Raw genomic sequence first — 18,547 nt, 5'->3', positions numbered from 1 at the left:
TGCACATCTGAAATTTTAATTGTTTCGCCATTAGTGGCTGTGCCTTCAGCTGCCTATGCCCTGAGCTCTGGATATCGCTCCCCAAAGCTCTCTACCCTGCCTCCAACAGCAAGTTTTACACATTTACATAGCGCCTTTAACATGATAGAACATTCCAAGACACCTCACCTGAGGCATTATCAAACAGAATTTGACACTGAACCGCAGAGGCAATATTAGGGCAATTTTTTTTAAATTGATTTGTGGGACATGGCATCACTGGCTGGCCAGCATTTATTGCCCATCCCTAGTTGCCCGAGGGCAGTTGAGAGTCAACCACATTGCTGTGGCTCTGGAGTCACATGTAGGCCAGACCGGGTAAGGACGGTAGATTTCCTTCTCTAAAGCACATTAGTGAACCAGATGAGATTTTTCGACAATGATTTCATCGTCATCAGCAGACTTTTACTTCCAGATTTTTAAAAATTGCATTCAAATTTCACCAGCTGCTATGGCAGGATTCGAACGGGGTCACCAGATCATTAGCAGAGTTTCTGGATTAATAGTCCAGCGATAATACCACTAGGCCATCGCCTCCCCAATCCCCAAACGTTTGATCAAAAAGGCAGGTTTTAAGGACCGTCTCAAAGGAGGGAGAGAGCACATGAGATGGGCACTCCTTAAAACCTAACCCTTGGACCGAATCTGTCCTAATATTTCCTTATGTGGCTAATTTTGTTGGTCATGTAGCTGTGAAGCATCCTGGGTAATTTGAGTCTGCTAAAGAGGCAACACAAGTTCTTGCTGTTGAGGAGAGTTGGAGGAAAGGAGAGTCTGGTTGGGGAGAGAATTTGTCGAATTGAAGAAGATTGCAAAGAAATGGAGAAGAAAGGGGGTTTTAGGGATTTTAAACCTCAGGATCGACAGTTGCAATAGAGGGGCCAGGCACCAACGTAGGTCATAAGAACATAAGAAATAGGAGCAGGAGTAGGCCATCTAGCCCCTCGAGCCTGCCCCGCCATTCAATAAGATCATGGCTGAGCTGAAGTGGATCAGTTCCACTTACCCGCCTGATCCCTATAACCCCTAATTCCCTTACCGATCAGGAATCCATCTATCCATGATTTAAACATTTTCAACGAGGTAGCCTCCACCACTTCAGTGGGCAGAGAATTCCAGAGATTCACCACCCTCTGAGAGAAGAAGTTCCTCCTCAACTCTGTCCTAAACTGACCCCCCTCTATTTTGAGGCTGTGCCCTCTAGTTCTAGTTTCCTTTCTAAGTGGAAAGAATCTCTCCACCTCTACCCTATCCAGCCCCTTCATTATCTTATAGGTCTCTATAAGATCATCAATGGCAGGAGGAGGATATGAACAGCAGGAGATTACACAGAAGGTGGAAGGTTAGCCAGAGCGGCTTTGGTATAGTGAGGTCTGCAGGTTTGAGTATGACACTGAGACACTCACCAGAGGGGTGTGAGGAAGTGGATGATAGAATCAGTGACAAGGTTGTGGAGTTTGTGATCAGCAGTCAAAGTCAACAATTTCGATCTTCCTGATATTTTTCTTTATTCATTTCTGGATGTGGGTGTCGCTGGCTAGACCAGCACTTATTGCCCAGACCTAATTGCCCTCAAGATAGTGGTGACCTGCCTTCTTGAACTGCTGCAGTCCCTGTGGTGTAGGTATACCAAATAAACCTGTTGGACTTTAACCTGGTGTTGTGAGACTTCTTACTGTGCTTACCCCAGTCCAACGCCGGCATCTCCACATCGTGCAGATACACTCACAGGGCTCTTAGGGAGGGAGTTCCGGGATTTTGGTCCAGCGGCAGTGAAGGAACATAGAATCCCGACAGTGCAGAAGGAGGCCATTCGGCCCATCGAGTCTGCACCAACAATCCCACCTTGACCTTATCCCCATAACCCCACATGTTTACCCCACTAATCCCTCCAGTCTTCTGGGACACTAGGGGGCAATTTAGCATGGCCGATGCACCTAACCCGCACATCTTTGGACTGTGGGAGGAAACAGGAGCACCCAGAGGAAACCCACGTGGACATGGGGAGAACATGCAAACTCCACACAGACAGTGACCCAAGCTGGAAATTGAACCCGTGTCTTTGGCATTGTGAGGCAGCAGTGCTAACCACGATGATGTATTTGCAAGTCAGGATGGTGTGTGACCCGGAGGAAAACTTCCAGATGGCAGTGGACATGGGTTTGGAAGATGCTGTCATAAGGAGCCTTGGTGAGTTCCTGCAGTGTGTCCTGTAGATGGTACACACATGCAGATAGAGGTTTTATTTGCATTCTCTGTGGTTGGAACGTTACCACCATTCATGCAGGCTGAATTTTCCCATCCCGCTGCAATGAACGGAGATTTGGCTGGGTGATAAGATTGCGCCCAAAGCCTAGACGTGCCCCATTGACCAAAGTCCAATTTTCTCAGTGGTACATCAGCAGAGTCAAAGCTTAGTGATATCCAAGTGTGCATTGGGCCATTGCTGGAGTTGAAGTAGCTAAAGCAGTGCAGCAACCATTGATAAATTCCCTGTTGCCATTATCAAAATACTGTATTCGTATATGTAAAATTTGGCTTGTAAGAAAAACCATGTCCCCAATGAAATGTTGTTGCCTTTTTGCCTGAACTTTGACCTGGTATATTGGAGGAGCCGACTTGATAGTCTGTGGATTGAAGCGTTTCAAAAATGTTGGAGTCTTCTGTGACATTTCTATCCTGAATACAGGACTCTTCAGCCAGTAATCACTGAAATGTGCTCTGAAGGTCATCAGCGGCATTTGTCCCTGGTTTTGATGCTTCCTTTTTGAATATTAATTTCTTAAAGGTGGCATTTCTGATTCCGTTATCTTAACTGGTGTTCACAAACTGTTACAAGAGCAGCGAGGGACTCGGAAATGATTTGTCGGCTTGTCCTTTTGTTATGTGCTATCTGGTTATGAGAATCAATTAGTAAAGATCATTGCACTGTATGATCTGAGGTTTTAGTGTTAAAGTTGTTCCTTTTCCTAACAGTAGCTGGAAGTCTAAAGCAGTCTAGCACTTTTGCTGACTCCCAGGTGGTCTTTTCTGCTCTATCTTGTTTGACCCTTTCCTGCTTTTTTGCCATTTGCAAATTGGTGTTAAGGGAGTGGAGTATGTGAGAAGGGCTGAGTGGCTTCAGTGTTCCAAGTGTGAAACTGTAGGAACCTGCCTATCAATGAGAAAGAGGAGGGAGTCAAGGATAGATCCTTGGGTACCACAACAATGATATTCAGAAACCACCTCTAGCCTCTTCAGAGAAGAGCACGAGTTCTTACAAGTTCAAAAGAAAATTTTTTTTAAAACGTATTCTTTGGTGCGATGTGGTCATCTCTCTATAAAATCATCAGGGGTCTTGAGTACTATTTGAGTGTAGCCGAGTTGAACAGGAAATTCCTCAGAGCTGTTCCCACTTCACAATGCAGCAGGAAACCACTAATGCCCATTTTCCCTCCCTGCTCTAGTTGAATATTCCCCTCATAGTTTCCCGTGACCCTCACTGTTCACTTCCTATACACAAATTCTTCTCTTAAATTGGACTATAAAAAGGATATTTGGTCAACATGAAAGAGTTAGGGATATTTTAGATGACTTGTTGCATCAGGAGAAAATATAAATATATCAGGTGAAATCCATGGTAATGCCTCTACCAATCAGCCAGCGTGCTCTACCCATGAAGTATAAATTGTTGGTTTCCTTTACATTTGGTATTCTTATGAATGTTCTGATGAGTGTAAGACTAAAAACTTTGGCATGTGTCTTTTTTTCAATGCTACAGAAATGATAGTTTAAAGTTTATTTCATTAGTGTCACAAGTAGGCTTACATTAACACTGCAATGAGGTTAATGTGAAAATCCCCTAGTCGCCACACTGTGTTGCCTGTTCGGGTACACTGGGGGAGAATTTAGCACGGCCAATGCACCTAACCAGCACGTCTTTTGGACTGTGGGAGGAAACCGGAGCACCCGAGGAAACCCACGCAGACACAGGGATAACATGCAGACTCCGCTCAGCCAGTGACCCGAGGCTGGGAATTGAACCCAGGTCCCTGGCACTGCGAGATAGCAGTGCTAACCACTGTGCTGCCCGACATTGTAAGGACTAATATAACCTTTAAACAGCCCAAATAGCTTAATTCATTGTGTTTGGGCCAAAGCAGGAGTAACGTTCTATAGATGTTAGTGTTCCGTCGATCGTTGGATCAGATCGAAGATCTGCCACACCCAGTCCTAAATGATGTTGGACAACGGGAGTGGAGGCTTCATGAACATGTCCATCCTCAGTGAATGGAGAGCTCAGCATATCAAGTCCAAGCTGAAATTTTTGCAACCATCTTCAGCCAGAAGAGCTGATGGGATGGTCCATCTCCGCCTCTTCTTGAAATCTCCCACATCAAAGGTGTCATTCTTCAGTCAGTTAGATTCACTTCATGTTTTAGCAAGCAATGCTTGGGAACGCTGAATAGAGCAAAGGCTATGGGTCTCAACGCCAGTGTGAAGACTTGTATTCCAGACGTAGCCAACCTGTTGCTGTACTGAGTGTGGCTTCAAAGAGCGCTCGTAAAATTGGAGTCAGTGGCAATTAGGAGGAATACTCTATCCTATCTGGAGTGATACCTAGCACAAAGGAAGATGCTTGTGGTTGTTGGAGGGCAATCATCTCGAACCCAAAATATTGGTGCAGTGCTTTCTGAGGATGGTGTCCTATTCCCAGCCATCTTCAGCTGCTTCATCAATGACCTTCTCTCCAACGTAAGATAAGCAGTGGGGATATTTGCTGATTGTGCAGTATTCAATTCCATTTGGAATTCCTCATATAATAGTTTGCGCCAACATACAGTAACGCCTAACCATCATTCAGACTTTGGCTGGTGTGTGGAAAATAATATCTTTGCCACACAAGTGCCAGGCATTAACCATCTCCATGCTTCCCCTTGCCATTCAACAGCATTGCAATTGCCACCATCAACACCCTGTGGGTTACTGTTGCCCAGATAGCTAACTTGACAAGTCTCATAAAAACTGTAGCTACGAGAGCACCTCAGTGGCTAGGACTCCTGTGGGGAGTAACTCATCTCCTGACTCTCCAAAGTCTGTCCATCATCTGCGAGACACGAGTCAGGAGTGTGATGGAATACTCTCCACTTGCCTGGATGGGTGCAGCTCCAGCAGCACTCGAGAAGCTCAACATCATTCAAGATAAAGCAGTCAGCTTGGTTGACACCACATCCACAAGCACTCGCACTGTCCTCCATTGGTTAATCCTGGCTGCAGCGTGCAGCATCTACATGCTACACTTCAGCAACTTACCAAGGTTTTTTCACACCCTCTGCCATGTAGATGAACAAGGACTGTAAACACATTGGCACACCACCACCTGCAATTTCCACTCCAAGTCATGCGCCAACCAGTCTTGGAAATGCAGCAACATTGCTTGTTATGGCAAGATCCCGGAACTCCCTACCTAACAGCATTGTGGGCGCACCCGCAGCACAAGGACTCCAGCGGTTCCTGATAGCAAATGGCGATAGATAATTAATGTTGGCCTTGCCAACAATGCCCACAATACTTAAAAAGAAAATGAGAGTTGCTATGAAGTGTGCGTACTCCTTTGGTAAGGTTGGGGTAAATCTCTCATGCTAACTACTGGCAACTAGGTTCATGCTGCGGTTCCATCCACACTTGTCTGTATCTGCACACAAATTGAATTGAGATTACAGCTAGGTAAATGAACCTACTTTGTTCCAAAACCTCTGACTCCAAGCTTGCTTTTGAATGACTTCTAAAATTAGTATCACAAAAGAATACTTAATAGGCTACATGAATAGTTACTTTATAGTTTGCACGTGTGCTGTGCTAACAAAATTGAGAAAATTAGATCTAATTATTTTAATATTTAATGAAGTAGAATCTGATCTGTTATAATTGCCCCAGTTAGTTATAGAGACATGGAGATTATGCCATAAATTACTCCATAGAAGAGAATTAAACAGAACCATTCTTGTGAGACTAAACAAATATGAGACCAACTGTACTTCTCAGCATTGAACATTTGGATTTCCTTTTTAATTATTCTTTAGTAAAATTGAGGCCGGAATTCTCTGACCTTGCTTGCGGTTGGGATTCTCCAGTCCTGCTGCTGTGAATGGAGGCTTGGCTGAGCACTGAATTCTCCATTCCTGTTGGCAGCAGTGGTGGGGCGCACGAGATCGGAGAATTCCGGCCTGAGTGTAGGTAACTATCAGCTCACAGAATATCAAAGAATTACAGAATGATATGGGAGAGAAGGAGGGCATTCGGCCCATTGTGTCTATACTAGTTCCTTGAAAGATCAATCCTGTTCATCCCATTATCCTACTATTTTCCCCTTCTGGCATTCAAACTTGAAATTTGAACAGAGCAAAACTTCCTATTGCAATTAAGTTTTGATTATGTTTTCTGCTGTAATAATAACATGATTCAAAGTAACAAGGTTTCACTGGACTCTTGCTATAAATTATTTACCATTAAAAGATCCAAAGGTGTATAGGTTAGTTGGATGAGCCATGGTAAATGCACAAGTTTATGGGGATAGGGTGGGGGAAGGATGGGCTTGTGTAAGGTGCACTTGGCGAGTCAGTGCAGACTCGATGGGCCGAATAGCCTCCTTCTGCACTGTAGGGATTCTATGGTTCTATGAAAAGGTGAAGTCGTTTTCCTAAATGACCATCGGCTGCTCTCCCCTCCCTGAGAGAGAACTGACTGGAGGTGATTTAACCTGAGGACCACCACACCTCAGGCAATGGGCAAGGTTGAAAAGGTGGGTCTTCATGAATAGCCTTAGCCGGTGCAGGAACTGTGAACCCACACTGTTGACACCGCTGTACATCACTGAGTGCAGTTTTCTCCTGATGCTGCTTGCAGTGCCTACCACTGCTTCATCTCCTTCACTGCCAAAATCTATTGCAAATGCAATATAATGTGTTAAATGAGAGGTTATCCACTTCAGTGGCAAAACAGGAAGGAAGATTATTACCTGAATGGTGGCAATTTTGGAAAAACAGAAGTGCAACTTAGTGGGTGGCACAGTGGTTAGAACTGCTGCCTCTCAGCGCCAGAGGCCCAGGTTCGATTCCCGGCTTGGGTCACTGTCTGTGTGGAGTCTGCACGTTCTCCCCGTGTCTGCGTGGGTTTCCTCCGGGTTCTCTGGTTTCCCCCCACAGTCTGAAAGATGTGCTGGTTAGGTGCATTGACCCGAACAGGCACCAGAGTGTGGTGACGGGGGGAATTTCAGAATAACTTCATTGCAGTGTTAATGTAAGCCTTACTTGTGACTAATAGATAAACATAGATTGCCTTTCCAAAAGGACATTAGTGAACCAGATGGGATTTTATGACGATCGACAATGGTTTCATTAGACTTTTGATTCCAGATTTTTATTGAATTCGAATTTCGCCATCTCCCCTGGTGGGATTCAAACCCGGGTCCCCAGAGCATTATGCTGGGTCTCTGGATTGTTAGTCCAGCGACAATATCACTATGCTACGGCCCCCCTATGATAATAGGATGGGTGAGGCTGCAGAGGGAGTTGAAATCAAGAACAGGTACCCTCAAGGTAATTCAGTGGGATGTGGAATGTGCAGTTTGGTGAGGGTGGGGGATTTTGTGCAGTTCAATGCCATCTATCATGTTGAAGAGGGTGGTGACCATATTGGTGTAGATTATGTAAAGCATTACAAGATAAATGGTCAGTGGGAAAATAGAGACTGGAAGCTACTGGTGAGAAAAACGTTAACATACAGATAATAATCTTTTTCAGTCAGTCAAGAAGAAGTCTGGCAATGTCTAAAGATGATTCTTTCAGTGGGAAGACACAGCAGCATCATTCTTCCACTATGGACTGCAGTACACATTGAAAAACAAGCACACTCAATAAACATTTACCCACAACACCCCTGCCCTGTCACCAACTCTTCAGACTTTCTGTTGTACTATTCCCTGAGCCAGAGTACAATTTGTACACTTTGATGGAATAGGATATGGGCCAAACTACAGAAGAACATGGGCAATTGGGACCAGCTTAATGGTTTTTAAAAAAGGGGCAGCATGGACAAGTTGGGTCAAAGGGCCTGTTTCCATGCTGTAAATCTCTACGACTCTATGGTCAACTATATCTAGCAGGAACATTAGCTGAAAGATGACTGAAATGTCTTATAGTTCAGGGGCAAGCATAATTTGGAGATCCACATTAATATAATTGACAATAAACAGTAACCAAAAGATTTTATGGCTGGGATGCTCCCAAAATGTTCTAAGTCCCCAGTTTGCGTGAAAATGAGAGTAACTCTCGCTGGTGCCTGATGCCCGGTGGACATTGCCAGTTTGCCCCTTAGGCAGTGGCAGGGAGCCAGGCTGGCATTGCCAGGCAAGCATTGCCCTGGGGAACCCTCTCTCCCCCCCCCCCCCCCCCCCCCCCCCCCCCCACCCACATACACACACACACTTACCCCTGACCTCCTGGGAGAGCCTCCATGGTCTTTGTTCCCTTCAGCGGGGTCGGGCCACCTGTTCCCTGTTTGTGGGGAGCAGCAGTAAACCCTGCTGGAGTGAACCACTCCTGGCGGGAAGGGAGACACAACGGCCTGGGAGAATCCACCCCCTATATGTCGCCCCTCTGTTGGGTCGCATTGTTTCCTTCAGTGTTCTACCACAGAGATGGTTACTCCACCTGAGCCAATAAGTAGCTATGGAGCACTGGTCCTGAATAAGTCAGTGGTTTCAAACTCATCATATCCTTCAGTAATTCACAAGGAGATGCCAGGGAATCTCTGAGATGATCAATGTTTTGTCATTAGTGGCTGGATTTCTGACATTTTTTACATTTACTGACTAAACTGACCAAGATTCAATCCTGTTGCTATTTACCAATAACTTACATTTTCTTTAATGATAACACCATTTGATCTTATTTAGTGACCTTTCTGAAATTTAGACAGGAGATCCTCAGGGAAGTGTTGGTATTTGTTGGGTCCGTATGTTTGTACATGAAAAATCTTAAAACACAAAATCAGGCCATTCGGCCCAACTAGTTTATGTTGGTTTTCATGCTCCCAACGCACATTCAATCTGAGTAACTCATCAATATTATATCCCTAAACACAACATTAATTTCAAACACAATGATAGATCACTGGTGTTGATCATGGCTGCTTAGTTTTACTGGGAAAAGGATATTATTTCTAGGGTTTGGGAGAGCAGTTTGCAAATTGTTTCCTGATAAACATATTGAATTGCCTGTGTCACCTTTCACAGCTGCAGAGACAGATTCTGATGCAAAATGAAATGAGACAGAGACAAGTGGCGATGCAGATCGCATGGTCCCGTGAATTTATAAAATACTTTGGAACTTTTTTTGGATTTGCAACGATTGGGTTAACATTAGGGTGAGTATTGTGTTTTGGCTTTCTGGTCATTGACGGGTTTACCATTGTAGCAACGTTTTACCAGACAAACCGATTGCCTGATTAAACAACCTTTAAACACAACTGACTCCGAGATCTGCAGTGTATGCCATATTGTTATTGCCCCAATTAACATAGACACAAGGATAAGCTTGTAAAGTACCAATAGTCACCAGAATCTTAGAATACAAATTTGATTTTTTTTAAATTTGATTTATTATTGTCACATACAAACAAAGTACAGCACAGAAACAGGCCCTTCAGCCATGTATTAGTATGCAGTGAAAAGTATTGTTTCTTGCGCGCTATACAGACAAAGCATGCCATTCACAGAGTACATAGGAGAGAAGGAAAGGAGAGGGTGCAGAATATAGTGTTACAGACATAGCTATTGTGCAGAGAAAGATCAACTTAATATAAGGTAGGTCCATTCAGAAGTCTGATGGCAGCAGGGAAGAAGCTGTTCTAGAGTCGGTTGGTACGTGATTTCAGACTTTTGTATCTTTTTCCCAATGGAAGAAAGTATGTCCGGGGTGCGTAGGGTCCTTGATTATGCTGGCTCCTTTTCCGAAGCAGTGAGTAGTGTAGACAGAATGGACGGGAGGCCGGTTTGCATGATGGACTATATTCACAACCCTTTGTAGTTTCTTGCGGTCTTGGACAGAGCAGGAACCCATACCAAGCTGTGATGCATCTGGAAAGAATGCTTTCTATGGTGCATCTGTAAACGTTGGTGAGAATCGTAGCCGACATAGTGACCGAATTGTCACTGCGCACTTGAAAGTCCCCCCAACCTGACGCTGCTGCACATTTCCCCCGGGAGTTTCCAATCTTAGCTTTCACAGAAACGCACAATCCCTCAGGAGCGAGCAGAGTCAGCGGAAGACCGGATTTGTCCATTTTTACAGCACTAACTACGCACGGTATGTTTAAATATCCAATCTGAGTGTCAGTTAATGGATCAATCTCCAGAACGTGACTGTATTTAACCCTGGAGAAAAATGATTAGCACATTAATAAAAGATTGGTTTCTTTTGTCATTATCTTTGAACATTAGCAGATTGAAATGTTGAAAATTGGCGGGGGTGGTGGGAATAATGGCTGTTTGACTGACAGTCAACCCTCATCCAATTGGACAATGAGCTTTCCGATTGGTGTAGGAAGCCAGTATGTCACAAAGATAGATGTGTTGGCTGACTAATGGCTGGAGTGCGGGGGCCGTCATGTGGAAACCTCCGGGAATACATGCAATCTAGTTAGTAACTGTAGGGGAGCACAATATTAAGTTTCACGAAGCAAGTGTTTCTTACTCCAATATCAGCAATTTAAATCTGTCCTTGGCTATTTTCTCTGCAGGGCCATGAAGAGGAAGAAACCGGGACTTCTGGTTCCTATTATTCCATTTAGCTTCATTTTTGCCTACCAGTATGACCTTGCCTATGGAACATTAATGATAAGAATGAAAGGTAAGATACAGGAAAAATCTGTGACTTTATTGGATGAGTTAAGGAAAAAGGTCTTCTGCACCTGGTATTCAAACAGTGGTCATGGGCTTTTGACTAAACTTGCTTTCATTATTTCTGCCCAATTCAAGAGCAACTTCTGAGAGCATTGTACATAGAATGGTTACAGCGCAGAAGGCCATTCAGCCCCTTGTGTCCATGCTCGCTCTCAGCCAGTTCAATTCCTTCTCCCCTTCCCATAGCCCCACAAAATGTTCTCTTCAGAGAACTATCAAATGGTCTGCCCTAAATGTGACTCCAGAGCCACAGCAATGTGGTTTACTGTCAACTGCATCCGGGCAACTAGGGATGGGCAATAAATGCTGGCCAGCCAGCGACGCCCATGTCCCACAAATGAACAAAAAAAAGTAATCCGAAAAAAAACCTATCTACTGGTAACCAATCGCCCTGTAAGAGAACTTTTCCCTCATGTCTCATCAGTTTCATTTGCCAAACACATAGTTCACAGAATCCCCACAGTGAATACTGACTTCGATTATGTTTAAGATCTGAGATTGCTGCATTCTTGTACAGATAAAGTTGGGAACAAGTTATTTTACATTTCAAAAGGTCAGTTATATTTAAGCATTTACAGTAATTCCATTTAGAAAAAAAAATAGTTTGTCTCTACAAATCTGGATTCCAAACTCACCTCGTTTTTGAAAAGGGTCAACGAAGACAACAAATCCTACAAAAATGAAACCATGGTTCCAGAGAGCAAGTTGTAATTCATCTCGTCCTGTTCACACCTGCCATGAATAGGCTGAATGACCTGTACCCTTTCCCGTTCCTCTACTCTCTTAGAATTTCTGCTTCAAAACCAAGTTTATTAAGGTCTTAACATTTAGCGTAGCTTTGGTTTTAGAAAGGCCCGTGATGGCATTTTATTACCCAGTGGATGTTGTCTTTTGAAATGTTCTACTAAAAACATGGGGGGAATTCTCCCATCCCACACGCCATGGGAATCATAGCGGGTGAGGGGGACGCACCACACAAAGGTCCATTCACCTCAGGCGGCATTCTCTGGTTTTGGGGTGAGCATGGCCGGAGAAACCCACCCAATACCTTAAGTGATTCCATGCCCGTCCTTTCGTTTTTTTCAGCCAGTGTCTATTCCCAGTTTAAAGTTCTGCCACTCCTATTGTGAATACCAGTCTTCCCATAGGAGAGAAGGGAAAGAGAGGGTGCAGAATATAGTCTTAGTCATAGCTAGGGTGTAGAGAAAGATCAGCTTAATATATGTAGTCCATTCAAAAGTCAGATGGCAGCAGGGAGGAAGCTGTTCTTGAGTCGGTTGGTACACGATCTCTGACTTTTATATCTTTTTCCTGATGGAAGAAAGTGGAAAAGAGTATGTCTGGAGTGCATGTGATCCTAGATTATGCTGGCTGCTATTCCGAGGCAGCGGGAAGTGTAGACAGAGTTAATGGATGGGAGGCTGGTTTGCGTGATGGACTAGGCTACATTTGCAACACTTTGTAGTTTGCTTGTGTTTCAGCCAGATACATTTGGGGTGTTTTGCCTTTAAGATACAACAATGAGCCCTCAGTCTTTTGCATTGACTGGCTCCTACCTTATGAAAGAATATAATTGTTGTGTTGTCCCTGGGCTTGCAGAAATTACCATGCTGCTATATTCAGACTATATTCTACAGAAGCAGAGAATACTTCAAAAGGAGAGGCGATGGCCTAGTGGTATTATCGCTAGAGTATTAATCCAGAAACTCAACTAATGTTCCAGGGACCTGGGTTCAAATCCTGCCATGGCAGCTGGTGGAATTTGAATTCAATAAAAGAAATCTGGAATTAAGAATCTACCGATAACCATGAAACCATTGCTGATTGTCAGAAAAATCCATCTGGTTCACTAATGTCCTTTAGGGAAGGAAATCTGCCGTCCTTACCTGGTCTGGCCACATGTAACTCCTGAGCCACAGCAATGTGGTTGACTCTCAATGGTCCTCCGGCAACTAGGGATGGGCAATAAATGCTGGCCAGCCAGTGACGCCCATGTCCCACGAATAAAGAAAATAAAGTAATCCAAAAGAAAGCGGTCTATGTGCATTTATATTTTTCCAAATTACAGATGTGCACTTATTATTTTCAGTTCTTCTGTGATATACATTGGACAATTGGATGGTTATTGGAGTTCATTTTATCTTCCAGATGAGGCAGAGAATATAATGGATACAGAGCCAACCCGGATTGACATGCCAAAAGGAGTGCCAACCTTTGAAAGTATTGAAAAGGCCAGGCGGGCTCAGGGGATGCCTTTCATTCAAAAATAGGTTGCAGGCTTGGAAGACACAGCTCAAAGATATAGTTCACAGATCAAAGGGGAGGAATGTATGAGTAGCCACTAATTAACCTTGCATGGATCTTTTTAATCAGATGGTGTGTCGTTATTGTCTTCAATAAATTATTCAATATTAAATAAAGCCTCAATGTTCTGGAGATGTGTTTTTATTTTGCATTATTTCAACTTCTTGCTTCATCCTGCACCAGCCAGAGGTACACCAAGGGAGCACAGTGCTTACCTTTCAGTTGTTGAAAGACAGGCTAAAGAAACACCCATCACGTGCAAATTTGATTTGATTTATTGTCACATGTATTGTGATACAGTGAAGAGTATTGTTACTTGTGCGCTATGCAGACAAAGCATACTGTTCATAGAGTACATAGGGCAGAAGGAAAGGAGAGGGTGCAGAATGTACTGTTACTGTGATAGCCAGGGTGTAGAGAAAGATCAGCTTAATATATGGTTGGTCCATTCAAAGGTCTGATGATAGCAGGGAAGAAGCTGTTCTCGAGTCGGTTGGTACGTGATCTCACTTTTTGTATTTTTTTCCCAATGGAAGAAGGTGGAAGAGAGTATGTCTGGGGTGCATGGGGTCCGAGATTATGCTGGTTGCTATTGCGAGGCAGCAGGAAGTGTAGACAGAGTCAATGGATGGGAAGTCGGTTTGCGTGATGGACTAGGCTGCGTTCACAACCCTTTGTAGTTTCTTGCAATCTTGGTCAGAGCAGGAGCCATACCAAGCTGTGATACATCCAGAAAGGATGCTTTCTATGGTGCATCTATAAAAAGTGGTGAGAGTCGTAATAGACATATCTATATTTGCTATCTAACTGGCTAATTGGCTATCTAACAGAAAGCAGAGTTGGAATAAATGGATGCTTTTCCGGTTGGCAATCAGTGACTAGTGGCGTGCCACAGGGATCGGTGCTGGGGCCTCAACTATTTACCATATACTTAGACGATCTGGAGGAGGGGGCTGAGTGTAGAGTAACAAAGTTTGCGGATGACACAAAGATGAGTGGGAAAGCAAATTGTGTGGAGTCTGCAGAGAGATTTGGATAGGCTAAGTGAGTGGGCAAGGATCTGGCAGATGGAGTACAACGTTGGTAAGTGTGAGGTTATCCACTTTGGAAGGAATAATAGTAAAATGGACTATTATTTAAATGGTGAAAAATTACAACATGCTACTGTGCAGAGGGACCTGGGGGTCCTTGTGCATGAATCACAAAAACTCAGTTTGCAGGTGCAGCAGGTAATCAAGAAGGCAAATGGAATGTTGGCCTTTATCGCGAGAGGGATGGAGTATAAAAGCAGGGAGGTCATGCTGCAACTGTACAAGGTACTGGTGAGGCCGCACCTAAAGTACTGTGTCCAATTTTGGTCCCCTTATTTAAGAAAGGATATATTAGCTTTGGAGGGGGTACAGAGAAGGTTCACCAGATTGATTCCGGAGATGAGGGGGTTAGCTTATGAGGAGAGAGTGAGTAGACTGGGCCTGTACTCATTGGAGTTTAGAAGGTTGAGGGGAGATCTCATAGAGACAAATAAGATCATGAAGGGGCTAGACAGGGTAGAAGCAGCGAGGTTATTTCCACTTACAATGGAAACAAGAACGAGGGGGAATAGCCTCAAAATACGGGGGAGTCAATTTAGAACAGAGTTGAGGAGGAACTTCTTCTCCCAAAGGGTAGTGAATCTTTGGAATTCTCTGCCCAATGAAGCAGTAGAGGCTACCTCGTTAAATGTGTTTAAGTCACAGATAGATTTTTAACCATTAAGGGTATGGGGAGCGGGCGGGTAAGTGGAACTGAACCCACTATCAGATCAGCCATGATCTTATTGAATGGCGGAGCAGGCTTGGGGGGGCTAGATGGCCTACTCCTGCTCCTATTTCTTATGTTCTATCAAATTTCCTTAGCCTTCAGATAAAGTTGAGGCGTTGGTGGGCATTCTTAACTATGGTGTTGGTGTGGGACCAGGACAGTGTGTTGGTGACCTGGACATCTAGAAACTTGAAGCTCTTGACCATTTCCACATCATCACTGTTGATGTTGACAGGTACATGTTCTCCACCACCTGGAGCCAATGACTATTTCCTTCGTTTTACTGACATTGATGGAGAGATTTTTTGTTATCGCACCATTCCACCAGATTCTCTGTCACTTTCCTATACTCCGTCTAATCATTGTTTAAGATCTGACCCCAACTTTGGTGTCATCAGCAAACTTGAAAATGGAGTTGGAGCGGAATTTGGCCACACGTAAGTGTGTATAAGCCCTATACTCCGTTTCATCATTGTTTGAAAAAACCCAGCTTCTCACCATTTAAGGAATTTCTGTTTTTCCTACCAAAATGGATGGCTTCACATTTCTCCACATTGTAATTTTTGCCCACTCACTTTCGTCTCTACAGATCTCCTTGAAGTGTCTTTGCATCCTTCCCGTAAATCACAGTTCCCCATAGTTTTGTGTCATCTACAAACTTGAAAATATTACATTTAATTCCCACATCCATATCATTGATATAGATTATGAATAACTGGAGCCCAAGAAATGATTCTTGCATCACTCCATAGTCACGGACTTCCAACCTGAAAATGACCCATTTATTCCTAATCTGTTTTCTGTCCATTAAGTTCAAGTTTACTTAAGTTTAATTATTTATTTATTAGTGTCACAATTAGGCTGACATTAACACTACAATGAAGTTGCTGTGAAAATCCCCAAGTCGCCACACTCCGGCGCCTGTTCGGTTACACTGAGGGAGAATTTAGCATAGCCAATGCATCTAACCAGCATGTCTTCTGGACCATTTGTCGATCTATGTCAGTATTTTCCCCTCAATCCCATGTGCTCTAATTTTGTTTACTGACCTCTTCTGATTGACATCTTTCTGAAAATCTGAATGTACCACATCCACTGGTCCCTCCTTATCTATCCTGCCACCTACATCCTCCAAAAATTGTAACAGGTTAAACCTAACGGCAGTAACTTTCTGGCTGTTGATGCCGTCATTAATTTCTGGTCCCGCTGACGGTGCACCAGCTGTGGGTTTCCCAGCGGCATGAGGTGGAGCTAATGGGAAATCCCATTGATAGCAGCGGGAATAGAAGATCCCACCTCTGGCCATTGGTTCATCGCCTCCTACCATGAGAAACATGCCATGGGGAGGTCAGAGAATCCTGCCCAATTTTTCTTTTGTAAATTTCTGTTGACTCTGTCCAATCCTGCCATTATTTTCTAAGTCTCCTATATTATTACATCCTTTATTATAGATTGTAGCATTTTCCTTACAACTGATCTTAGACATCAAAAGAGCAAATGTTGCCTGTATTGTTTCTGGAGGCACGCTGGCACAGTGGTTAGCACTGCTGCCTCACAGCACCAAAGACTCGAGTTCAATTCCAGGTTTGGGTCACTGTCTGTGTTTAGTTTGCACATTCTCCCCATGTCTTCATGGGTTTCCTCCAGGTGCTCCGGTTTCCTCCCACAGTCCAAAAGATGTGCTGGTTAGGTGCATTGACCATGCTAAATTCCCCCTCATTGTACCCGACCAGGTGCTGGAGTGTCGCAACTAGGGGTTTTTCACAGTAACTTCATTGCCGTGTTAATGTAAGCCTACTTGTGACACTGATAAATAAACTTTAAACACTACCATGCCATAGTCAACTTCCTGACCACACCACACGTTCCATTGCAAGTGTTAGCTATATCCTTTTCAGAGTCACAACTTTACTCAGTCCCCAGATGGATGAGATAAGGGCAAGATCACAGGTCCAATTTTGCTGCTTTATGGGAAGCTGCTGTAGAACTCAGTCAAGCCACTCCCAGTGCTTCAAGTGCAAGTGCATGCTGGGCCATACTGCCAAGGATCAAAAAGACAAGACTTAAGATGTCAACGGACAGCAGATAGAATCCAGGCTGTCATAGTCAGCTCATCTGAAAGAATCCAAGTGACACGGCTAAGAAACCTTTTTGCACAGTGGAGGGAAACTGATTAATATTTAACAAGCAAAGACAAAGGTAAATTGCATTAACTGTTGCAAAATAATCCTTGAAGAGGCGTCTTTACAATCTGGTAAACAATGTTTTTTCTCTTATTTTTAAATAGTAATGAAAATCCCGTCCTTGGAACAATATTAGAAACAAAATGATCTGGGAGTCAATTCCTCACACTTCACCTCTGCACACCACCTTCATTTACGCTAGGCAATGCCCTCCCAGGAAACTGTCTGAACTAGATGCACCTGAACCTATATTTCTACACGAGGACTGTTACCTTTTTGTGGATCAGCACTGCCCATGGCTTGCTGCCCAGGGATGGGAGGCTTGACATGGGTGGAATACACAGTGCCCTTAAAAGTAGTGAACTGCCCTTAGTGCTGGTAGCCGACATTAATTGCGCAATGCAAACATGTCGGAGAGCTCGAGTTGCCAACTGTGATTAAATGTGTCCCTGAAGGTTTCATCACATGACTTGCTCCCATGCTCCAGCCAATCATCGAATCATAAAATCCCAATAGTACAGAAGGAGGCCATTCGGCCTATCAAGTCTGTACCAAACACAATCCCACCCAGGCTCTATCCCCGTAATCTCACACATTTACCCTGCTAGTCTCCCTGACACAAGGGCCAATTTACCATGGTCAATCAACCTAACTCGCACATCTTTGGACTGTGGGAGGAAACAGGAGCACCCAGAGGAAACTCACACAGACACAGGGAGGATGTGCAAACTCCACACAGACAGTGACCCAAGGCCGGAATTGGACCCGGATTCCTGGCGCTGTGAGGCAGCAGTGCTAACCACTGTGCCACCCGATAATCAGCCAACGTATCCGTCCTTATGACACACTGCCTTCCTGCACCAATTGGAAAGGGAAACGACTCATTACCCAATTGAATGATGCTTGGTTGTCAGTGAAATGGCCTCCCTCCATGCCAACCACCCCCCTCACCCCCTGTCCTCCCTGCTGCACCCAACCCAACCCATTTTCAATATGTTTATATCTGGTAAAGATAAATGTTCAAAGGAAATGACAAAAAAAGTCTCTTTTCATTTCCTGATGATTTTTCTCCAGGCGTGCACAGACTAGTGTCCTGGACATTGATCTTCACTTCCTCAAGACTCCAGGCCAACTCTGGAGGGTTGGCAACCTACTGGAAGCAGCAGTAATATTTTGCTCTGGAGGATGTAAGACTTACATTTTCTACATTTTCCATTTAAGTTCTCTTCATGACTTTGATAGTGTCAGACAATAGCAGGATCTGCCTTCCCCACACTGG

The 18,547-nt window shown here is 44.1% G+C and overlaps 1 protein-coding gene across 1 annotated transcript in view; it reads left to right on the top strand.

The window, feature by feature from the left end:
* The window catches only part of plgrkt (plasminogen receptor, C-terminal lysine transmembrane protein), a 55,972-nt gene extending 42,555 nt beyond the window's left edge, over positions 1 to 13,417 (top strand). The window contains exons 3-5 of the mRNA XM_078215339.1: positions 9,314 to 9,444; positions 10,819 to 10,928; positions 13,130 to 13,417. Of these exons, the coding sequence (XP_078071465.1) occupies positions 9,314 to 9,444; positions 10,819 to 10,928; positions 13,130 to 13,251 (363 nt within the window). The 3' untranslated portion in view covers positions 13,252 to 13,417. The remainder of the gene's footprint in view (positions 1 to 9,313; positions 9,445 to 10,818; positions 10,929 to 13,129) is intronic.
* The last annotated feature ends 5,130 nt before the right edge of the window (positions 13,418 to 18,547 follow it).

This window comes from Mustelus asterias, chromosome 6, assembly GCF_964213995.1.
Source record: "Mustelus asterias chromosome 6, sMusAst1.hap1.1, whole genome shotgun sequence".
In the NCBI taxonomy this organism is placed as follows: Eukaryota; Metazoa; Chordata; class Chondrichthyes; order Carcharhiniformes; family Triakidae; genus Mustelus; species Mustelus asterias.
The sequence above is the reverse complement of the archived record's forward strand: the minus strand, read 5'-3'. Positions and strand labels throughout refer to the sequence as shown.